The sequence below is a fragment of the Mercenaria mercenaria genome, chromosome 12, assembly GCF_021730395.1.
Source record: "Mercenaria mercenaria strain notata chromosome 12, MADL_Memer_1, whole genome shotgun sequence".
NCBI classification, from domain to species: domain Eukaryota; kingdom Metazoa; phylum Mollusca; class Bivalvia; order Venerida; family Veneridae; genus Mercenaria; species Mercenaria mercenaria.
In genome coordinates, this window is record NC_069372.1 from 55,344,125 (window position 1) to 55,369,831 (window position 25,707).

Sequence of the window (25,707 nt, forward strand, 5' to 3'; positions counted from 1 at the left end):
CTCCCGTAAGTCAGCTGGGTGGCGTCCTCAGATGAAGAATTTTTAACGAACACCTACTCCTAAAACATGATTTAAACTCGGATATCAATTGAGCATCTGTTGCTCCTTATCATATATGTATAATTATAAATATCCCAGCACCATCCAGTAAATCAATTACCACACGACTTATCTATGTATATGTTACACACCCCTTAATATTATTACATAGATTTAGGATGATACGAAGTTTCATGTTATGATTTGTAATGATAATGTATAAACTTACATTATCAAATAGTATAGATTGTATGATAATGGAATATCAGTTATGTAATTGCGTGCGATGTTGCGGCATCTGTGGCTTTATCACATATTATTTACGTAACATAGCATTTTATTTTTGCCACACATAAAACAATTAGTTACTTGTGCTTTGTACTTGGAACTTAGATGTTGAATATAGCTGTATTAATTTTAAAGGTCCAATACTAAGGAAAGTGAACATTTTAATTTCTTTTAAAAAGCACAGAAACTATTTCATTTTATTGGAAAAAGAAAGTTGGTATGTAGAAATTCGAAATAAATCGCAGTATATGTAGAATTATTTTTCTATGAAGTATGAAGAAAGTTAAAAAGACCTGGGAGGTCATTCTGTCGATTCATTGAAATTTCAACATAATACACATACATTTCTTTGAGTTCCAAAGACCTTCTGTAAATTTTGACCTGCCAATCTTCATTATTTAGTGTCTTGCAGAAGTCTATGCACTGGCTATGAAACAAATTGCCAACTCACTTTCCCTTAGTAATGGACCTTTAAAGTAGTGAACAAATAAATGAACAAAGCTTTAGATAAATACGTACAAACCGACGCTAATCAGAGCACAATTTGAGCACGGAATTTGATTCAAGAGCGATTTGGTTTCTGGTAAGTAAGACATAAAAAGCACTTCACTATTTAAGCAGTGGAACCAAAAGTTACAAAATTCAGGAACTTAACTTGCATCTTAGTATTACCGTGCTAACTCCATTTTAATCACAAAATCTTCCAACAACATGCAAAATTCTCAAAATTAAAAGAAAAATGCAAAATTGCCGTTAGTTTACAATCTGTTTGTATCTATACCATGAAGAATATTTAATTAGAAATTAGAATATAAATGTTTATCAAATCATTATTTAGACTAATTTCGAAATTATACAGGTAATAATAGCATGGGAATAGGTATTACAAAATGTGAAATGTAACTTTAAAAGAAAATATGAAAATGTGCAGAGCGACAGGACGTACATTTTTTAAAATATTTTTTTTCATGTAAATCATTCATCCATTTTTCATTTTCATCATTGATATCGATGGAACATTAGAAACGGAAATATCATATGTTTTTTTCTTTTGCAGATAAATTGCTAAGAACGTTTATTGCAAAATAGTCATTTTTCTTTATTTATGATTTTAAGAAATGCTGGTTAAAACCAAAGCATGCAGTTGCCTAGTGTTTAAGAAAAAATGAGAAGCACATTGATTTCGTATTTGACATTCCACCCTTCAAATTAATGTTGAAATTGGTATAAAAACCTTACACTTTATTACAATTTCACCCTAGGGGCATAATTTGAACAAACTTTATAGAGGACCATTAGATTTAGTTTAATCATATTTTATTGTAATTATCACACAAGACATTATGGTAAATGTACATCAAGACAATAATATACAGATACACATGTAAATATATATACAACATCAAACTATCATTATATCAAGACATATAATACTACTGTACATTAAGAAATATTCAGTTACTTTGCATATGTGCGATAATACAAAAGGGTTGGACCACAAGTTTTGCCAACATTAGAAATCGGTCCATCCCTCTGGCTGTCAAATTAATGTTATATTAAACTAAATGGCGGATTTTTGTTTGGACTAAAATGGAAAAAAAATATATATGCTTAACAAAAATATAATTTTCAGATATAAACTTACTATATAGTAGAAGAGTTAAGATAGTAAATTAAATAGAAGAAAAACTGGAAAAAAAGCAATAAAGAAAAACAACGATAAAACAAACACCATTAGATGATGTTACATGTCAAATATTGAGGCTCTACGCTTTGTGGTTTTGGACAAGAAGATTTTCAAAGTGTTTCCTATATAAGTCAATGTAAACCATGTGACCCCAAGGGCGGGGCCATATTTAACCCTAGGAGAATAATTTGAACAATCTTGATAGAGGACAACTAGATGATGCTACCTGCCAAATATTAAAGCCCTATGACCTGTGGTTTTGGACAAGAAGATTTTTAAATTTTTTCATTTCGGTTGCCATGGCAACCAGAGTTCTGTATGGAATTCTATCCTTTGAATAATTTTTAAAGAGGACCATCTAACAAACATCCCTGTGAAGTTTCATCAAAATTAGCTTGGTGGTTTAGGAGGAGATGTTGTTTAAAGAAAAATGTGGACGGACGCCCTGAGCCTTTGGCTAAGGTGAGCTAAAAATATCAACTCACATTTTCGAGATATTGCATCTGGAATTTTGAAGTAACGTTTACATCTAATACTTATTGTGCCCTTTCTATGGAGCATATGCTGTATTCTTCTTCTACTGGTATACTACAGCACAAATGTGTTCTTTGAATACCTGTTAAAAGATATTTTAAGATCTCTAGCACTTACTGGTAGACTAACTTTAGCATTTTGCCATCTTTATCGCAAAGGGTTGGGTGCATAGGTGTCAAGATACAGAAAATAAGTTCTTTATTTCTAAAGCAGACTCGTCAAGCTTTAAGCACCAAATACGTGAATCTCAGTCAGAAACAAGAAAAAAAAACCAACATTCATAGGGGATTCCTGAAAGAAAAAAGAATTCTCAATGATACTGCAAATGGGTTGGGTACTTGATACTATCAATATTTGCTCATAACCAGAAACAGTTACGATTATTATTTATGCTTCTTGAACTGCTTATATATGTAATTCATGCATGTGAATAGATAAATTATACTTATATTTTTGTTTAATTAATTTTATCATAGATACTTTTGCAATACATGGTGAAATTAAAATCTGGAGAAGCTGCCGTTAAATATCGCCTAATTTTATGGTTTGGCTTGGATTTCTTTTGAGGGCTTTTTACCTGTATTATATACTTAACTAAATATTGTAAATCAGCAATAAAATTTGATGTTGGAATTAATTTGAAGTTCGGAAATATTTTTCTAGTTGTATGGCCGGCATAAGTTTATATATACTGTATCGTCTTGTCGCAGACAGGGTAAGTCCGAGGTGCACATGTCCCAAATACGTGTGAATTCTCAATTTCTTTTATATAGGTTACTGACCGTTCAAAGGCGGTGCACCTATTCTCAACTTGCTTCAGATCGGTTTCGAATCATATGCTTTGTATATTGTCTGGTATGTTGCACCTAGTAATACTTTCTTTATCCCTCACCCCTGTGCCACTCTCTGACTTACTAGGTAAGTACCCACCAAATATTGACCGGAGCTCAGAACTGTCTGTAAGCACTAGCGCGTGTTATTCGAACTTGCATTTTGCAGGATTTACGTCATATCTACTGAAAAGAGGTTAAAGCGATCTGGAAAAAAAAAATAAACTGTGATGTTATTGTCATGTTTAAGAAAAGTGTTTATGGCAAAGAACGACCATGTTGTCTAGTGGTTACAAGCTTGACTGTCAATTCAGAGGTCCGGGGTTCGAATCCGGTCACAACTGTAAATTTCTGATATGCTCTTGAGTGTCTCTCATCTAACTTGTGGGACATTTTTGGTATAATGGTTTAAAGAATCCATTATACCAAATACTTTTTAGGCATTTTTTCAGATCATAGCTTTTCGGTAAATAGTAAGTCATGTACTTGAAGAATATGTTTCGCATTCCTTTCAACACAGCTTTCCGGTCTAGAAATTAGTCATGTGCTATAAATGACAGGTTACATTATATCGCCAAGTTAATGCATTGTCCAATGTTTCAAAATTACTAATCGTTTTGACAGCTGACTAACTGAATAAATGACAGAGTAATTATAAACATCCGGTCTTTTGATCACGCCGCATGACTCGAGTCACGAATCATTTCTTTCATAAGCAGAAGTTTTGAGACTTTAGTATCATTCTGGTCCCCTTTCAGGTTAGATACTCATGTCCGATACAAGCAAAATGAATATGTTTGGTTAGGACCGAGGCAATTAACGATGAAGTATTAATGTTAAGGTTTAGAGATTATTTGAAATAACAGAGTTTATGTTAGAGAATCATGAAGGAAGACATTGATGTTTATATTATCACCGTAGAATATAGTCAATATTAAATAGTAGTTATAAAAGAGTAGTTGTTCTTATTGCTGTTGTAGTAAGTAGAGTGAACTTTAGACCCTGTTACACCACACATTATAAGTTTTTCCTTGGAAAAATTACTTCGTGTGTACCGGTGCTGCACACCAGACACGTAAGAAAACCACTGTCTATTCGCAAACGGGTAGGTAAAGTTAGCCGGACAGATTGTATCCAATGATTTCTCTCTCTTTCTGTTTTTCCTCTTGCACTGTCCCTCTGGTCATCGTTCTAGTATTTCTGGATGATGATGAAGCGTTTTTGAACGTGTATAGGCGCTATATGAATCTGGTATTAAATGATATACACCTTGGTCGAAAATGAAACAATAAACGATAGAGAACCTTCATTTGTGTGTGTGATTTCAAAAAACTCTTGGTTCAGAATTAAATTTGACTACACATTGCACCTTTTTCTTCTAATGTTTCCTTCTATGAATTGAAGAAAACACTTGTTTATCTTGTGCAAACAATCACCTAATAAAGTAGAAAATAGACCCACCTTTTTGAGAATACGGCAGAAACAATTACCATAGTAACAGTGTGCAGGAATGTTCCTGTCCGTATCACATTTAAGGTGGAATGCGCCTAATTTGAAGTAAAATTCAGCATATTCCTCATATAATCCGTATTTTACATTTTTGATATTTCTGTAACTTTGTTCTCTACAAAACTTCAAACACGACCATTTACGTCCATTTTTGATGAACCATTATTTCACGTCCGTCAGACTGTTTTCTTAAATCGTTCTGTTAGGTCAACAAGATCGATTTGCTTGTTTCTCATAATAATTTCATTTATAAATGTCTTTGAAATGGTGTAAAATTTGTGGAGATCATTTTAACGTTGAAGTCAATATTTACGTTAAAGTGACGTCAGATCGACAAATATGACATTTAGTTTTGAATAAAAAGTTTGCGTTAATCTTGTCTTATGTAAAACCCAAACGATAGAATTTGAAAAAAAACTAACATGATCATGAAAACTTTATTTACTGTCGATTGAACGAATAAAATTATGGGTTCACCGAATTCGTTTTCGCGTAAAATTACGTTACGCTACCCCTACACCCCCCACCTCCCCCCAAATCACAAGATAGCGCAATTGAGTATTTTTTCATGTATCTCCTCCTTTTAGGATAAACTCTACTATTTTATTTTTTCTAGTAAAATTAAATCGAAATAGCCTTTAAAACTCTGTTACATTAGCGAAATAATTTCTGTGTAGAACTCAGACTTTAATGTTTAGATTATATTTGATATATATGAGAATGCGACAAAATCAACACCCCGTTACCTTTTGCGCTGGATTACATTACTCTACTCCTACCCCAGACAAAAATGCGCAATTCAATGGATTTTCTGATTCTCGTGATCAAGACAAACTCATCTTTAACCTATTTAAGTAGAATTTAATTAAAAGAGGCCTTGACAACTATTAATGATTTCATTCAACGTTACAAGTGAAATTATTTATCTCGCAAGTTAGTAATAATACATGAAAACTCATGTATCGATGCACATTACATTGTTAACATTTACAAAAATAAATTTAAAAAAAAACCCGACAGAATATAGTGAAAATCCTTTATTTGAATTATCTCAGCCTTTTAATTTTAACAAGTACCAGTATATAATTCCATTACATGCAGCTAATAGAACTGAGGCAAACAAATATAGGCCTTCATTATAAATATATGCCATAAATATCTTATTAGTTAATGAAGCAGACTCGAACAACAACCAGTCTTCAGAAAATAAAACTGGGGTAAACAGAACCTGGCCAACCTCGGATAGGTACGAAAAAAGTAAAACGTAGGTGAAAATGAGAAATATTCTTTTTAACATAACTCGGAAAAAAGTGCAAATACAACTTTTTAAAATTTAGAAAACCTTTATGTAATTATAACATCATGTTCGAGTAAATATTATTTTATCTAACTTTATTACAAATTTTACGTTTTGGAAATATTTCGATTGTTCGAATAAAGTGAATCCTCCAGACTAACTGCGGGAAAACAGCTACGGAAGCTGTTGCTCTGAAAAGGTTAATTTATTTGGCAACTTGGCTGGATAGAAACACCATCCTTTGCAAAGAGGTTTTAGTTCTCCGGAGATGTGTGTACAAACGTTATCCTTGTATTCATAGACACATAATAGAAACATATTCCATACATAATACTGTTTCCTAATATTAGAAACATAAGAAATACGAGTAAAGAAAACATTCCAATCATAAAAAAAGAAAGATTGTTTTTGTTTTTTTAGCTCACCTGAGCAATGCTTAGGTGAGTTTTTCTGATCGCTCGATGTCCGGCGTCAGTGGTCTGTCGTATGTCAACATTTAGCTTGTGTATGCGATAGAGGCTGTATTTTTCAGTTGATCTTCATGAAATTTGGTCAGAATGATAACCTTGAAGAAATCTAGGCCGAGTTTGAAAATGGGTCATCTTGGATAAAAAAAATAGGTCACTAGGTCAAATCAAAGATAAACCTTGTGTATGCGATAGAGGCTGTATTTCTAAGTTAATCTTCATAAATGTGGTCAAAATGATTGCCTTGATGAAATCTAGGTCAAGTTTGAATATGGGTTATCTGGGGCAAAAAGTAGGTCACTAGGTCAAATCAAAGGAAAAGCTTGTATATGCGATAGAGGCTGTATTTTTCAATTGATCTTCCTGAAATTAAGTCAAAATAATAACATTAATAAAGTCTAGATCAAGTTTGAAAATGGGTCATCTTGGATCAAAAAGTAGGTCACTAAGTCAAATCAAAGAAAAACCTTGCGTATGCGATAGAGGCTATATTTTTCAATTGATCTTCCTGAAATTAAGTCAGAATGATTGCCTTGATCAAATCTATGCCAAGTGTGAATGTGGGTCATCTAGGATCAAAGAGTAGGTCACTAGGTCAAATCAATGAAAACCTTGTGTATGCTATAGAGGCTGTATTTTTCAATTGATCTTTATATAATTTAGTCAAAATGATTGCCTTGATGAAATCTATGTCAAGTTCGAATATGGGTTATCTGGATTTAAAAACTAGGTCACTAGGTCAAATCAAAGAAAAGCCTTCTGTATGCAGTAGGGGCTGCATTTTACACTGGATTTTCATAAAATTTGGTCAGAATGGTTGCCTTGATGTAATCTAGATCAAATTCGAATATAGGTAGTCTGGGGTCAAAAACTAGGTCACTAGGTCAAATCAAAGAAAATACTTATTTATACTCAAGATTGCTCCAATTTTAATGATAATTGGTCAGAATACATTTTTTTCCATGAAATCACTAGGTCAAATATGTTTACACTGTTATGGTGTGTTTCTCAGGTGAGCGACCTAGGGCCATCTTGGCCCTCTTGTTTTTTTTTTTGTTTTTTTTGTGTGTGTGTTTTTTTTTTTGGATTTAGCTCTGTTTTTCTACGTTACTGCGGGCAGTTAACCTAACCAGTGTTCCTGGATTTTGTATTCTCAACAAATAATTTCTATCTTCACCACATAAATCAGAGGTGGAGGACGAATGATTTCGGACACGTGCCTTCTATCAAACCGGCATGCCCTACCCGGGGACCGAACTCGCGATCCATAGATCTGCGCTCCTACTGAGCTAAGCGGATGCGGTAAAAGAAAGAAAGAAAGAAAGCAGCGGTTGTAACTGACACTCGCTGTAACTCAACGAAACCTCTCTTATATCTTGAATACTGAACTTGCAGAAGTTATGATTTATTTCAAATAGCGTCTGTGGTATAAAATTTCAAAAATTAACTCTGACCCGTTAAACCAAATTCCGCCATCAAATTATGAGAACGTATGCGTGGAGCGGGTAATTGACAGTGCAAGCTCATGGCAACCTCTCTTATGGTCAGATGTTACTAGGGTGGAGAAGTAAGAAACGAAATAGTAAAAATGTAAGACCTTGGGATGTGCGTGCGCGCGTGTGTGCGTACTTAGGGAGGGTTAGGGACAATATTAAGAAAAAAACAAGATACGAACAACCTTTACTCCCTTGGAGGGGCGGTTGAGTCAAGGGTCATACGTCTGATCACAACCTTTAGAATATTTGAATCTGTTGTATAATATTGACCAATGATATTGTACTATAATGACTCCGAACAATATACACAATTGCATATGCAAATATTCTTCATGTAAGCAGTGTTTTACAACGGAAAACGTGTTTATTGGTACTTTGAATAAGAAAAATCTGAAAAAATAAGCTATATCATATAGAAAGTATATTTAAAGCGACTTTCAAAAATAACATGATCAGTATTTTAAGCAAAGTTGTCGTATTGGCGTATGTTATACATTCTGCATTCAAACCATTTCTCAATGAAGTCGCCAATTTTACAGTTATAAGGATCTCTTTTGAAAGAAAAGCTCTCTTTCTCACGTTCACGCCTGTAGTGAACAACTGATGAATGAGAATGTAAAATACTAAGATTTGAAAAGATATATATCAGAAAAACAGCCAAACTAAGCTATGTTTTTATTTGGGGATAGGGGTAGCGTAACGTAATTTTAAACTGAACTCGGTGACCCCATATTTTTTTCCATCAATCGACAGAAAATAAAGTTTTCATGATCATGTTAGTTCTTTGTCACTTTAACGTAAATATCGGCTTCAACGTTGAATTGATCTCCACAAATTATACACCATTTCAAAGACATTTTTAACTGAAAATATGATGAGAAACAAGCAAATCGATACTTGTTGACTGAACAGAACGATTTAAGAAAACAGTCTGACGGACGTGAAATAATGGTTCATCAAAAATGGACGTTAATGGTCGTGTTTGAAGGTTTGTAGAGAAAAAAGTTATAGAAATATCAAAAGTAAAATACGCATTCTATGAGGAATATGCTGAATTTTATATTAAACAAAATTTCGAAACGGAACCCAAGAACTTCAAATTAGGCGCATTTCACCTTAATTTGCGTCACGGCATAATACTTATCATTGATCTTTCAAGTTTTGGTTTAATTTGCAGACAAGTCAAGATGTCTCAGATCCCGCTAAATGGTGTTCCTTCTACCCACGAAGAAGGTCGTTTTAAACATGCAGCCGTTGCCGCCGACTCTCCAGAAAGTTCGGAAGTTGGAACGTTTGTACCATTTAAATTGAAGAACGATATCATAGCAGTAGTATTTTACTAGTTATGCTTCTAATCACATGCAAGTTTATACGTGTTTAATTGGTATATTACCAGTGCGATTCTTTTGCTTTTTAGCATATAATTTCTTGCAGTCTTAAATCGCCATTATAATTTGGGGGAACATATTACCAATATAAAAAGACAATATGTCGCTTGAAATCCAGACACAAGTTCAAATGTAAGGGTTAAACTGAATATTTTTCTCCCGTCTACAACTAGTATATATATATATGCATAAATATTCAATTAACGCGGCACACGCCTTAACATGAATAAGATAAATTAAAGAACCAGGTCCACAGCTCAAGAGTCAAAGTCTGGTCTGAAAAGTTTTATACATGCAATGATATTTGAAATGACTATGTTAGAACCTTCACCGTATCAAGACCTTTGGTCGCATATAAAAATTAGAACCATCCCTCGGAAGATCATGGACACGAACAGTTGTAAACTACTTTACGGAAGTTAGGTACATAACTCTTGTATATATAAGTGGATATTCTTACAGCTTGGCATAAAGATTAATCCTTACAAGACTATATGTCAAGTGCAAGATAGCTTTCTACCCCCATTTCTAGATGAAACCTTGAACTTTAAAGGTTATTTATATCGCAAATGTCGTACAGCCATGTTGATTTACATACGAATTAAGATCATCCGGAAATAATCAACCAAAGCAGCGAATGCAATTTTAATTTTGTCTCCAGCTATTTCACATCTGGACTTCTGCAATGTCATACTGTTTGGTGTAGCTAATGGTGAGATGCATAAGATGCTCCGTATTCAAAACATGTGCTAGAAAATTGTCTTTAACAGGGGTGATTTGACAGTTCCGAACAAGTATTGTATTACATATATTGTTTGCGGTGAAAGCAAGGATTGAGTTTAAGATACTTTTTTTAATGTATAGCTGTTCCATTGGCAGAACAGCTAATTATAAGTGTTTAACAGAAATGATTACAGAGTATGTTCCTAGAAGACAACGTTTGAGAGCGCCAGAAAATTCTGAATGTCGTTATGTTGTTCCATACAACAAGTGCAAAACATCTTATGACAGAAGTTTTTATACTATTGATCCAAAAGTGGAATGAACTGCCGTTAGACCTATGGAAAAGTTAATCACTTGACACATTAAAAAATTAAAACACTACATTTAAGAGACATCGTGGCATTTTTTGATTTTTTATAATTGTTTTATATGAGATAACAGCAGGTGTTGTCAAAGTACCATACATATGTGTCCCATTTACACTCTCATTTTCATAACAATCATGTAGTTAGAAATGGTGAATTATAGAAGCAAGCATACAGTAATTTAGTACAAGTAATGTGTTTTACATGTAAATGATAATTCAATACCCCCAGAAGAACTGATATTGTTAATTCGAGTTTGCCTTATATTTACTTCTGCAATTTTACAGGATTTATTTGAGGTTATGCATGTATTCTGCATTCATTTTGCTTTGATAAATTAAACACGTGCCGAAATTCATAAATGACTGCAATTGATTTCAGATCCATCATGAAGGACGAAGGCGGCAGCGCTGTAGATGCAGCAATTGCAGCTGTGTTGTGTTCAGGAGTTGTTAATGCACACAGTTGTGGTATTGGAGGAGGAGCCATTATAACATATTACAAAAGGTTGAATTGTAATTAGATTTTTATGGTGCTGTTATTGTGAATTTCTACGCAATGATACAAAAATATTGTAGATCAAGACATAACTGATGTTTTCACTTTTTGAGTTATGGTTGATGACAAGCTGAATAAAGTACCTACAAATTTCTGGATTTAAAATTACATAAGCCTTGTAATCATGTCTTCGTTTTATTGTAATTAATATAGAAAACTTCTTCAGCAGGGCTACTGTAAGCATAAACTTCGTAAATCATTTGCCAATTTTATCATATATATTCGAAATTAGTATTTAAATAAAAAAATAATATAAAGATACTCCTGTAACAAGGTATTCAACAACCAGATTTGATTTTATAGTGATTTACTACAAAATCTGAGTGTTGCCATTGCCACCCATTATCTTATTTACGACAAAAGTTTTATCGCAAGAGGCTATGACTGCATTGTTCGGCACATTGCATTTTTGGTGTTCAATTAACATTTGGAGTTTACGCTTTCCTCTTTAATTGTGCGATGGCGAGGCAAGTAGACGAGATCGGGGGGGGGGGGGGGGGGGGGGGGGAGGTGTAGCCAGCTCACTTTCCGTTTTTCCTCGAAGGAAAGGTCTTGCATAGCGTAGAATTTCTCCAAGTACTGCCTTATTCTGACTCGGAGTACCGATTGTTATAGTTTTATCACTTTAGCGGAATTTCGTCGACTCACCTCGAGATATTACTTGAAAGAACTCAAAGTCGAAATTTTACAGGTAACACTACAATGAGTCTGTAATAAACAACTAATCGGTAATTTCGAGTGACGCGAGATTATTTCAACAAACTCCGAGGCAGTATTCCCTTACCTTGATTGAATTTGTATATAATGAGCTTGTTCTTTTTACTGTTTAAAATTTGTGAATTCTAATATTAAAATAGCAGCATATTTATGTAAAATGGATTAAATTTGTAATAATATGAAATAAAATAAACTTTCAAATGACCACCGTTAAAGAAAAGTGATTTGTGAAATTTTGATATTGAAATTATTTCTGACTTTGTGAATTAAATTTAGAAAGAAAATAAAGTTATGTGAAATACACTAAATTAAGCATAATTTGTACTAGATAAACCAATACAGGTGTGTATTGCGCTAATTGGATTTCATCTCGAGTCACTCCAAGGATTTCCATCGAGTGACTTTGCATAAATCCTCGGAGCCAGACAGCGAAATTCCTTGACGGAAACTGGCTGGCTCGAAACTTCGAGTCGGAGTCTTGGTACTCGTTTTGGCTATCATCCGAGGATCGAGTAGAATGAGTTTACCGCATGATCTTATCTGTATATATGAGCATCTTTATATGATCATATATATTTTGTGTTCTGCAATATTGCTACAATTGTCAGAGATTCGCCTTTTATCTAAAATGTTTTGTAAAAAAGATACATGGTAGGGCTTAAACACTGAAGATTATGCTTGTTTGTTACTTCTGCGGTAAAGATATTTTGTTCGCTTGTGTAAGTGAACATATGCTCATTCACTGCGTGCGTGTATACAGTTACACATTCACATATTTCTATGTGGAGTAGTTTGGGCGATTGCGTTCTTTGAATGTCGGTTTTCTTATTTGACTTATGTTCATCGTTTGTAACAAATTCTCTGCAGTGATACAATTAAATGTATTCTTTATTTCTAGATATTATGCATGTAAAACTTGTATTGAAAGATTATGTTCAGTTCAACGAATGTTTTAGTTCTTTTGTTTATATACTTTATTCAATTTCGTAGTTATTCTTATGACAGTACCCCGTAACAGAAATTAAAGCATTTTATAACTACGACTCACCACTGCCTGTGGTGGGTTCGAACTCAGGTCGCTCGTGCGGTAGTTCTATGCTCTAACCACTGAGCAAAAGAATCGGCTTTCTATGCGTAAGCGACCGTAACACCCCCCCCCCCCCCACCAACTCTTCAAAACGTCATCGAAGTATAGGCCAGTTTGGCATAAAAAATGCTAAGTTCGGCACAAGATAAAAAAATCCTTATAACACTTGAGCCACCATCTTACGACTTTAAGCCGTGACTGTTTCAAGTTAGTCCATTAAAGTATGATACCCAATTAAAAACATTACTTATGAAGGAATTCATTTATTTAATAGGCATTTGCTGTAAACATGTAGGAAAGAATTGAAAATGTTTATAAGGACTGGTGTTTGATTGAACTATGCAAAAGTAGAGCAAGTTTATTCGAGACTTATTTTGTGTTTGCAAATCTCAAAATATTAGGTCTACGCCATACAGTTTAAATTTTCTGCATAAAGAACACATTTTTCTTTTACAGATCAACAGGAAAAGTGTATACAATCATTGGAAGAGAGCAGGCGCCAGCGGCACTTCAACCTGACGTGTTTATAGATGATCCTATCTCTAAACGACTTGGTCCGTTTCATAACATATATATATCTCACTGTAAAAATAAATGAATAAATTTACTATTTTAATATTCGTATATTCCTGGGCGTGTTTGACTTATAAATGTAAAAATACGGGCCGTAAAAGTATATGAATCAGAACAATTAATCAAAATATACGTAAATAGTTATTTCATTTATTTTACGACGGGGTTTGTTATGATAAGTAGTTAGCAATAGACTCATGTGAATGTGACCAGTAACGTTACCTTTTGATATTCCATCCTTAGAATCCTTTTATGTTATTGTTTTATACCAATAATTGTTTTTTCTCAAAGACGTTATGCAAGAAGCTATATATGAATATCTATAAATAGCGAGCACAAACTCTTGCCTGGTTTTGCAACTATGAACTTATAATATTAAGAACGCGAGTATAGCAGCTGATGATCAAAACAAAAATAGTTCGCTTGAAACGGAAAATATTGTAAAAAGGCATCCATAGAATCCACTTGTTCTATTTATAAAATCTGTAAAAAGATCCTTTGGAAGCAAAGAATGCAACCAATAAGAATAATAGCAGACTCGGTTTGATTGAGTCTGTTCATGAGAGGTAATGAAATGTGCAACACCTCTCACGCCCACTAGCGGAACACATATGTTGAATGGATTCCATGATCCCAAAGGACCAGAAAACAACACAAAATATAGTCCAAATAAGGTTTTTCCCTTGTTACTGTTTAAATTATACGAAACCGGAAATAATCAACTTCTCTATCTTTTTCGCAAACATTACTAAGTGGTGAAAACATGCACAGAAGCAGTCTAAAACCAGATACCCCTTTAAACACTAATGGATTTGGCCAAAACGTACGTGCAGAAATTCCTCTGAGATACACATTTGGCAGATTACATTATTTCAGGGCTGTGCTTACTATGACATACATAAATGTTCACAAAGACTTTAAAACAGTACCTAAAACATACATATGTAAAGTGGGAAATGAAATGATAGACATTTTCAATAAAATCTATATGTAATTTATTTACATTTTGTTATCATATCATTGTTCGAGAAACACACTCGAAGTAATAATAGCATGTCATTAAACGCAAACACCCGTTTGACCGAAACATGTAGGTTTGACCAATCGGTAGACACCTTACATGCTGCTGCTTGATTATATTCTGCTTCCCGGGAAGCAAAATAACCGAAAAACAATATATAGGCTTAAAGCCGTAGCTTCAAGCCAAATAAAAAAAGACAGGTGCAATAAATTTTTAGCGATAGTAACTAAAATATTATCTAGCTTTGTACTTCCTGTAGTTGTCGTCAGCTTTTTTTCATTTTATCTCTATTGTTTTTCTTTTGTTGATGATATATGCCGCCAACATGTTTTTGTTTTCAAAAGGTGGACTGTCGATTTGTACACCCGGAGAAATTTTGTGTTTATATGAGGCATGGAAATTAGGCGGCCGGTTACCATGGAAACAATTATTTCAGCCAGCAATTGATCTATGTAAGAAGGGAGTTACAGTTAGGACAGCTCTTGCAAATGCTATAGACGAGATTGTAAAGAATGACAAACTTTGTTTGAAAGAGAAAGTACCAGATTTCATGCAAGTACACATTTTCTTTCTATGTTACAAGATATTGAAATGGTGCTTTTCGTTATTATTACAATTTTTAAACTAAAAATGACAATCAGCTTTATTTGTAAGTTCGGATAATGTATCTTTCTTTAAGTTTGTCGATAAGATAAAATATTTCTAAAGAGAATATTGGGCGAGTGTTGCCAAACCTAAAGCCTCAATCCCAAAGCTCCCGAACCTACAGGTTCTAGTACATCGACGGGCTTCATTAAAAGCAATAGACAAATATTTACATGAGATAATGTTGGTGGCAGCAAAATATGAGGATTGTTTTAGAAAATTCTTTTTATTCGTGTAAAGAGAAGTATTTATAAGTATGTTATATATAAGAGATATTGTTTCTTACGGGATTTGATAGAGATTTTGAATTACTATAATTTGACGATCAGCATATATTTGATCTCACATGTAAAACGAACAACTTTCTGTCTCTTCATCTTTTATCATTTTTTATGTATTGAGTAAATTTACCTTTTTCACTTTCTGTTTTGATATATTGTTCTCTCAATCAAATATTTCAAAATTTGAAAAAAGAAACATAACAGTAATCTAATGTCTTCTATTTGTACTTTACTGAACAGGGAGAGTTGAAGATTTTGTATGATTTTATTCTGTGCAACATTAAATTTCAGACATTTCTTGACCAACCCTGAAACTGGGGAAATATACAAAAAAGGTGACATGATGTACAGACCGGCTTTGGCTAAAACATTGGAGACAATTGCAAACGATGGACCAGATTGCTTTTACAAAGGAAATCTAACGGATGACATTATTGCAGATATAAGAGAAAAAAGTAATAAATATGCTCAAGAAAAATAAAATTTGACACATGAAACATCTGTTATTTAGTAAATAAAAGGTCATAGCCGCAATTCTAAGTGATTTTGAGTAACAGAAAGTTTAATTTACAATTTTATATGTTTAAATAGACATAGACTTTGGAAAGTAGATCTACAGTTTTACCTATATAATATCTAAATGGTTTCAAACCTATAAGAAAATGCAAAGTTTCAATTCAAACCTTGACGATTCATTGATAAAGTAAACTCCAATTATGCAAAAATCATAGAATAAAAGCGAGGAAATTATTTTATTAATGAACGACTTTAGATTATAAGGCTATCGAAGTCAATAGAGGTGTTTGTCTTAATCAAATCTGGAAAGTAGATCCCTCGGAAGCACCGTTTTATGACTGCCACGTGTCTCATGTTTTAAGATATTACAGATGCAAGATGTCTGGTATTGTATTTCAGATGGGATAATTTCAAAGGAAGATCTGGCTAACTACACAGCCCCGATAAAACCACCTATTTCTTTAAAGCTGAATGACGATCTGACCATCTATTCTCCTCCTCTTCCAACAAGTGGAGTTTTGTATCAATATATGCTGGATTTGTTGAAAGGTAAGAAGATCAGCTTCGATTGGGGACATTAACACTAAACTATTTAATTAAAAATGTATGCATGTAATGCGAAAAGTGGAACAATATATTTCTATTGGTTTTATGTAATATCTTGAGCCTGAATAAACAAGCATAACAAGATCATTTACAAGCATATTTGTCATTACATATCAGACATTAAACTGATTCTTCAAAGAAATTTCAAATTTCTGATAGCGGTTCAAAAACTCTCCAATGCCAAACTTTAAAATTCTAAGACCGATCCGTAAACTTGGACAACACAAGATTACTAAATGTTATTTGCAACAATCTAATTCCCATTACTTTTTGTGATACTATATCGGACGTTTTGGGTTAGTTTATATACATTGATAGTTATATTTTGTAAGATTTCAAATTCGATGGCTTGAGTGTCTCGACAGTAGAAAAGTCTATAACCACGTGGCATAGAGTTACTGAAGCGTTCAAACATTCTGCGGCTATTAAACAACAGCTTGGAGACAATGATATTTGTACAGAAGTAATAAAAATGTCTATTGACGAGGTAATGGTATTAATTAACCATTTCTATTGTCGATGATTTCTTTTCAAATTAAGTAACGTTACCAAAATTACCCAAGTCTATGACAACTTTTTTGAAAAGGAATTGTTTACATTATAAGCAAAATAAGTTTAAGATTAAACAAATTGTTTTTACAATTTCTGTATACACCCTGATGTGTTCCATATTTTCACTTTTCACAAATGAGCCGCGTCATAAGAAAACCAACATAGTGGCTTTGCGACCAGCATGGATCCAGACCAGCCTGCGCATCCGCGCAGTCTGGTCAGGATCCATGCTGTTCGCTTTCAAATCCTATTGCAATAAGAGAAACCGTTCGCGAACAGCATGGATCCTGACCAGACTGCGCTGGTCTGGATCCATGCTGGTCGCAAAGCCACTATGTTGGTTTTCTCATGGCGCGGCTCAAATAGTCTTAGCCAAAGGAATATATCATCTAAAAAAAAAAGCAGCAATAACACACTAAAAACAATAAATTTTGCTCTGTGACGTTTTATTTCTTAATATTTTAAATATAAATTATGAATATTATATTTATAAACTAGATTTTGAAAAAGACGAGAAACGAAGATTATGTAAAAGATACACGTGCTCGAATTATCGATACAAAAACATTTGATGCGGCTTACTATGCTTCTCTGAACACTGTGAAGCAGCCCGAAGACCACGGTACTTCACACCTTTCAGTACTAGGACCTGATGGTGATGCTGTGTCAGTAACACACACTGTCAGTCTTTAGTATGTATTCTATTTTTGCAATATATATATATGTAGTTTTATCTTATTAAGGAAATTAAGAGAACACAGCCTTCTCAAACAAAACACGTAACCAATTATGTATGAACATGTATAATTATGCGCCAAAGTAAAAATACCGAACACAGTGTAAAACTAAAATGAAGTTAGAACAACAAAGGAAAAGAGTTGTACGCTGCCTTGAAACATCCAGTGGTAAATCACGGTTCGGGAATTTAATGTTCATGGTGTTGATAGATCCCACTATGTTCGAAACTTACAAAGCAGAGTAAAACAAGTCATCCATGTCAGTCTATGTCATCTCACAGAAGTTGGTCAAAATAGGTACGATATGTAATATTAAAAGAGCATTTGTAAACAAATATGGAAAAACAATCATACAATAAACACATTGTATAAAGGTTTCGAAGAAGGCAAATGTACATAGGCAAATCGTCCAGGGAAATGCTATCAATGATTCAACGGAGTAGGTCAAAAAACATGTCATAGCAGCTCGGTCTCAGTGAGCTTAGATCATGACAGACGCAGTCAAAGATGGACATTTAAGCTTCGAACTAAAGAAGTGAGTAATAAGCATGTGGTGCGTCTCAAAGATTTAGCTTACCAAAAGATTCCTTCTAGCGCACATTAAATATTCTTTTTAAGGAATCTGTTTTAGCATCCTGTTACAGATGTATAATAAATCAAGTATTAAAAATATGTTTTGTTAGTTAATGTGCATTTTTATCTTTATGAAAACATCTAAAGTTATTTAAAATAAACATATATCTAACTTACATGTAATAATAATTAAGCACCTTCTACATAAATGTTATATCAGCGGACAATAAATAATAAAGACCATCATTCTAATCAAAACATCGGGAATCCTCTGTCGAACCCTTCCCTTGTTGCAAAGATCTGAAATTGGCCGTATGTTAGCCTCTTTGAATATTTAAGGTTTAACATAGCAATACATGAACAGAAAAGTGCTGCCAAACACCCGTAATTGCATCGCATGATTCATACAGAACGAAATGATACCCTCCGGGACCGTTAAATTTAACTGGACAAAAATGATCTGATATACAAGACGGTACTTACAATTTAATGTGTTTGAAAAAAAAATGTTTTTCAAAAATGTTACGGCTTGATTCTCATAAAACAACTCATCAAAAGGCAAGAAATGATAAAGTTCGAAAGATTTTATAGCTAAATAAAGTGAAAAAAATGCATTATACAGTTCTGGATAAAATAAAGGGAAGTAATCGAAATGTTGCAAAAACCATGACGGTTTGTAGAGTGTAATCAAGCGGAAAATATTGATCTACTATTTAGGTACAGTATGTTTCGAGTCTAGGATGGTGACGCCCTACTTGAATTCGGATGCCTTTTTGATGATACCCTTGTATCTATTACCTGCTCAGTCAAGTGTGATATGTTACCATAAGTGTTATTTCAATAAACGTTGTTTTACTTTACCAATTACAAGTGAAAGTATACTATAGACCCGATGGTTGTAAAAAGCGTTCCAGATAATTCGATTTTTGAAATACTTTGTTCGCAGAAAAGTCTATAAATTGTAATCAATTACAGAATTACGCAATCATAACATTAAGTAACATAAATGGCATTTATATTAACGATAACCCTGTTAGAGAAGTTGATTGCTAATATATAGATTACGTTCATTAAAGTGAGCGATCATGGGTACACGTTCAAGCATATCTTATTGGTTGAGAAATATATGATAAATCACTTACGATATAGCACGAGGTACATTCTATCCAAATAAGAAATAAAAATACATAATTGAAATTAAAATCAGTTCTCGTATTTTAATATGTGTGTTCATGATAGCACAGAGTATATTATGAAAATTTAATGTAAATTCCAAAAATATGCTTTAATGTCTGTGTGTAAGCTTGATTTTAAACTGAAACTCCCTGGAATAAAGCATTGGAGCTAAAAATACAAATGTACTAGTAACCATACGAATGATATCATTCAGACAACATTCAAATATTGTTAAATACAGCGATAGTACTGATTAATTGTGTTCCCATAGGAATACCAATAGCAAGCCTTACCATAAAGATTGGAGAGTATATTAGAGTCCAATTTCCGTTTAAAATCATTTGTAGGCTGGCCGGGAATTCTGACCGAAAAGTGTTTTAGCTGAAATGCAACAAAAGATGATGTCTATTCCTTAGACATTTGCACATATTCTGAAATGCGCATACTTACGTATACGAGGGAAGTTAAACACGTTCCGATACAGACAACATCACGTTTTGACTATAATGAATATATGTACTAAATATAATATACCGAAATTCATATGTCTGTATATAAATAAATTAACAAGTTAGGTCATTCGTATCGAAGCGTTTTGAACTGCCCTGATAATAGTTTCACTTTTACAGAATTTCAAGGGTTTAAGGAAATGCCAAAACCATTGCAGTACTCTTTTAGCTTTTTAGTTTTTTTTTCTTTTTCAGTTTTGGCTCAAAGGTTGTTGGGACTAGAACTGGAATTGTCTTCAATGATGTTCTGAGAAATTTTTCATTACCAAATGTGGAAGGTAGATATGACTGCCCTCCATTAAATTCAAATTTGGCAGAACCACTTAGGCGTCCTTTGACAGCAATGAGTCCCAGCATTGTTGTGGATAAAAATGGTGATGTAAAACTAGTGATTGGTGCTTCGGGCGCAACTCGTATACCTACATCGATGGCACTGGTAATAATAAATAAATTTTGTATATTAATTTCGAAAATTTTGTTTTTGTTGAGTTTAATGTCGCACCGAGACAGTTATATGTCACATGGCGATTTTTCAGCCTTGGTGATTGGGGAAAAGCACAAGTTCCTCTTCGTGCATTATTTAATCAAGGGCGGGCACATTGGTAGAACCACCGACCTTTAGTAATCCAGCGGGATGGCTTCCTAACCGAAAGAATTCAACGCTTCGAGTTAGGCGTGAACCAACATCGGTAAGGGGCAAGTAATTTAAAGTCATCGACCTTAACCAGTCGGCCGAGGTGGACACTGAAACGTTAAAGTTGTGGTACTTTTACGTTACAAATTCTCATCACTTTACACATCTGGTGGAAATCAGTTTAAACCAAAAACTTCATTGCTGATTTGTGAGATAATAACATATTATAATAACAGCGATTTGAGTATACAGTCAAACCTGTCTATAAAGACCACCACTGGGAGTGCCAAAATGTGGACTTTATTTATAGGTGGTCTTTATTCACAGGTTAAAATACACTGTAAAATAATGTTAAAATAGGAAACAAAACATGCGGTCTTTCGAGCCAGGAGGGCTCTGTTCAGAGGTGTCTATAACACAGGTTTGACTGTATTTGCAAATCTTTAACCAGTACGAATGTATAGCAGCATCTAAACTAACCGTTTTGGGTTGGAATGTGCCCGCTCATTTTTACTGTTGGGCGACGTGCCGTAATTGGTCTGTTATATTACAGAGCTTTAAAAATGGGCTACCAATATTTTTGCCTGGTAGCCCGAACATTTTAGTTTATTCGGCAATGACCGTTTTGGATTATTTGTTGAGTGCTTGTATACAAGTCTACAGTTGGGAATGCTTAAATTAATATAGGGTTTCAGAATTCTAGGCATACACATATATTTTTTTAGAATTTGTTCTCTACAATAGCGGTTATCATCACTCATACTTTCTTAATTTTCTGACTTTCTTTTTCATTTCAGAAGATAAAACTGTTAAACAGGGATTTTTTCTTCCTTTTAATTACTGCAACATGACAATCATAAAAGAAAGTAAAATCATTTTTATAAATTTAAGCCGGTAAATAATTCTGTCTATTTTTTAACACCTTTTCATAAGCAGTTCAATAAAAGGACTAAAGCGATAAGGCTACTCGATATAGGGTTTCAAGGTAGCCAGGCGGGACGTATGTTCTCCATGACGATTTGATAAACGACATCGTGTCTAAAATCATTCGTCCTTCACCTCTGATTCATGTGGGAAAGTTGGCAGTCACTTGCGGAGAACAGGTTTGTACTTGTACAGAATCCAGGAACACATATTATATTAACTGCCCGCCGTTACATGACGGAAGTACTGGAAAAACGGCGTTAAACAAAACACACACAACAAAATAAATTCATTCTATCCTTCAGATCCAGTGAGAAAATATAGCTTCCCCTGAAGCCTAAATTAGTCACTGCTGATTTTTGAGACATGGTAACGGAGATCCGAATATATATGTAACGAATGTGTAGTACAATTCGAATTAGTATATAAAGCAGCACCGAAACTGATCTTATTTAATGAGTGGTCTTACTGTGGAATGTACACGCTCATTTGTACTGCTGGGCGTTTGCCGAAATATTCTGGTATATTGTGTTGGTGATTATTTCGTTTTAAAATCTCTCTCTCACTCTCCCTCTCTCTCCCGCTCTCTCTCTCTCTCTCTCTCTCTCTCTCTATATATATATATCTGTGAAAGTCTAGACTCTAATGCAGGTTACTATGGAAACGTTGTGGTTTAACTGGGGTATCAAAGAAGCAATAGACTATCCTCGTATTCACCATCAGCTGTACCCACCAAAAATATGTTGTCAGCCAGGATTGCCAAAGGTATATGATTTAAAAACATATAATCCTAGACATAAAATTATGTTTCCGGAATACGCTGGTAAAATTTAGTTGCAGTGGTTTTAAGCAAATACTTTACTACAACATATAAAAGTATATTTAATTTATTATTCTTATAAAATGTACATTGACCTAGACGATTTAGTCATGTGCCAGTATAATTCATGAACCCGATAGACTGAACTACAAAAACTAACCTAGATTCGCTTACTTCCTCGGTCCCTGAAACATGCGATGAATAATTTTATTTTACTCATAGAAAATCTTATCTGGAACTCTGCTGGTGTTCCTGAAAGTTTACTGGAATTAGTGATTGCAGCCTGTAAACATAATTCTTTCCTTAGGTGACACAAAAAAGACAACAACAACTAAACTGTGACTCGCAGTCGTGGCAAATTACCATACATATTTGATACTTTGAACTACTCAGAGAATAATTCTGTACACGTTCGTGCAGTTAAGGACAAGTTCATTATTTATATTACGTTTTAATTTACTTAAGAATGTACATTTTCTGAACTTAAACATGAAAATCCTAGAACTCATGAAAAATTTTCATTTGTCAAGAAAATCCCATTCTATTTGATAGGTTTGAACATACTGCTTACAAATTGTGTAAATATATGCTGCTAAAATGATCTTGCATCGATGAGAATATATATTGGTTAATGTGTAACGTTTTATGCGAAAGGCTCGAAATCCGTCGGTATGTCGAGAAATCGGTTAGAAAATCCTTTATTAAACATGAAAATTAAATAATAACATTAAATTTGATATTTTAATGCAAAATCCATGAGGCTCGGAATCAATACATTATAATGTTACTTGAATGAGAACAATAGTAACAGTTAACCTGTATCCTTGAACTGGAGAAGCTAACTGCTAAGGCTACTCTTAGTTACTTGGTAGAAATCAGGTGATATTTTGTCTGTTACACCTATATCAAATTACGCTATTGTATAAATTCGCTTACTTTACGACTTCAACTCTGAAGTTCTGAAAAAAATACACTAAAACGTCTGGAATTTACAAACTAGTGAAAAACGTTGTGATGGTAGAAAACGACAACCAAAACAAAATAAAGACATGGTCGTGCCCTAGCATAAAAAAGCATTTTACAAATGTTCAAAATTTAAACACTTCCCAGTAAAAAAAAAACAAAATCTAAATTTCCTTTATTTCTATAAATTGTATATATTCATTTCCTAATAACGCATCTTTCATGTGTATCTTTGTGACTTTTTTTAAAACGGGCTTTGATTGTAAACGAATAAAAACTATAATTTTGCGTAATTCAGTACTATTGAAATTTTGATATGTTAACATTGATGGATTGATCTAACTGTCTCCTTAATTTAAAAATGCATTTTCAGTAATTTTAAACAATTTGCAAAATTGAAAATGGTGGGTGAGCTCTTTTGTTCAGTATAGAAAAAGTTTATAGTGCATACAGATTTGATAAAGTCTTACAAAAATGTGTACAGAAAACAATATATTTATGTTTGTTAAGTTTGAACCTGAAAATAAATTACAATGTTTATTAACTCGAATATTTCAATAATTATTTGAAGAAAACACTCAATAAAGTTTACTTTTGTATATTTCTGAAGGAGCTGATTAATGGTCTACAAGAAATAGGTCATGCTGTGACGAACATAAACTCAATCTCCGTTGTACAGGGCATCCTTAGAACAGGTGACGAAATTACTGCCTACAGTGACTACAGAAAAGAAGGAAAAGCAAGCGGCTTTTAAAGTATATAACACGTTAATAACACACATTGTTAGAATGAGTGAAGCTTGGTGAGGTTCTCAATCGGAACCGAAGACAGATCCATATTTAGTGGTATACAAGAACAGACAGTTTTCTTGTAAGGTCTCTGATGTTTATATGATAATTTAAACGCATCAATAGAAATGTACCATTAAAGTCCAATTCTGGTGATATGTTTATACCATATTTTAACGCAAAATATATAAGAATCGTACACATGTAAAAACTTCTTTTTTTCAATATGTAGAACACTAAATGACTCATCAGTTTTGCCTTTTTAGTTTTGCAACCATGCATATAGTCTAACTTTGCCGGGTGATATAACTCAACTGTTAATGATGAATGTTAACATCCGCTGCCTGGAGCCCCAAAACCGCAAAATATAAAAGCACAAGTTATACCATTTCCAAAACATGTGATTGTTTCAAACAATTACCGCATGACTTATTTGTTTTGATATGATTAGTATTGAGAGTATCAACCTGAAAAGCGCACGATAGCAGCGCTCGTGCGTTGCAAGCGCAGTACACATAACACGTGTATACAAAATCAAATGAATGAATGAGTTGGGTTTTACGGCGAATCGACACAAAAAGGTCATATATCGCCGAGAAAAAGTTAAATGGATTACGTTAATTGCAAAGCATATATAAAACTATTAAAGTAAAAGCGTATATACATATATAGTGTAAAACATCAAATGCATACATTAAAAAGTATAAAAAGGTTTTTGAAAAAAAAATCAAAAAAGGGGTTCAATTTTAATAAATTATATCCCTTTATTTGTTTCAATAATTGTAAAATTTTTCGGCTAAAATTTTGCTCGAACAACCTTTTAATGTTTCCCAACCCTTATATTAAAATTTCCCCGTTGGGGGATCGAAGTCTATACAGTTGTTTAAAATATTTTTTAAAAAAAGCTTTTTGACATGTCCACACAGTTAAACTCATTGTTCACAGATCAATTTAGTAAACCGAGTATACAAAACGACAACGAAAAGAACAACTTCCTCCCTGGGAACAGATCTTTTTCCTTGGGGCCATTAAACCCTAAAGTGGGTTTTTAATTTCACAATTTTTTATTGAACAATATTTTCCTTGGGGCCCGGCCATTTATTTAAAAAAGGTATTTGTTAAATTTAAACCTTTAAAACCAGAAAAGGGTATTTAAATTTGGGAATTGTTTAATGAAAGTGATTTTTTTTTTGGCTGCAGTATCACATCTTCATTTCCAAAAAATCCCAAACAACTAGGAACCCAAACAGAATATGATGGTTTTTTTTAAAAAATTTTTCATGAACCCGATAGAATTTTTTGGAAAGAAGGTTTGTTTTTGTTTTTAGGGTTGTGATTGATTGAAACAAAAAGTAGTGGGAAAAAGATAATTAACTTTTCTTCATTATATTTTTAAATAAATTG

The 25,707-nt window shown here is 33.5% G+C and overlaps 1 protein-coding gene across 4 annotated transcripts; it reads left to right on the forward strand.

Moving 5' to 3' along the window:
* The first annotated feature begins 333 nt into the window (after nucleotides 1-333).
* LOC123535261 (glutathione hydrolase 1 proenzyme-like) lies at nucleotides 334-25,004 on the forward strand. Of its 4 annotated transcripts, none has more exons than XR_008366500.1 (13): nucleotides 334-462; nucleotides 805-910; nucleotides 9,325-9,438; nucleotides 11,005-11,130; nucleotides 13,442-13,539; nucleotides 14,924-15,131; nucleotides 15,797-15,960; nucleotides 16,421-16,570; nucleotides 16,960-17,114; nucleotides 17,678-17,871; nucleotides 20,370-20,610; nucleotides 21,745-21,911; nucleotides 22,384-22,497. XR_008366500.1 is itself a non-coding variant. In XM_053520126.1 (13 exons), exons 3-13 carry the CDS (start codon nucleotides 9,335-9,337, stop codon nucleotides 24,267-24,269), a joined length of 1,710 nt encoding a protein of 569 aa, XP_053376101.1. In that variant the 5' UTR covers nucleotides 334-462; nucleotides 805-910; nucleotides 9,325-9,334; the 3' UTR covers nucleotides 24,270-25,004. The 4 variants fall into 4 exon arrangements, 3 of the variants coding, with proteins under 3 accessions (XP_053376101.1, XP_053376104.1, XP_053376102.1); XM_053520126.1 differs by lacking the exon at nucleotides 21,745-21,911 and adding an exon at nucleotides 24,126-25,004 and having other exon boundaries at nucleotides 22,372-22,497; XM_053520129.1 differs by lacking the exon at nucleotides 21,745-21,911 and adding an exon at nucleotides 24,126-25,002.
* Nucleotides 25,005-25,707: the final 703 nt, after the last annotated feature.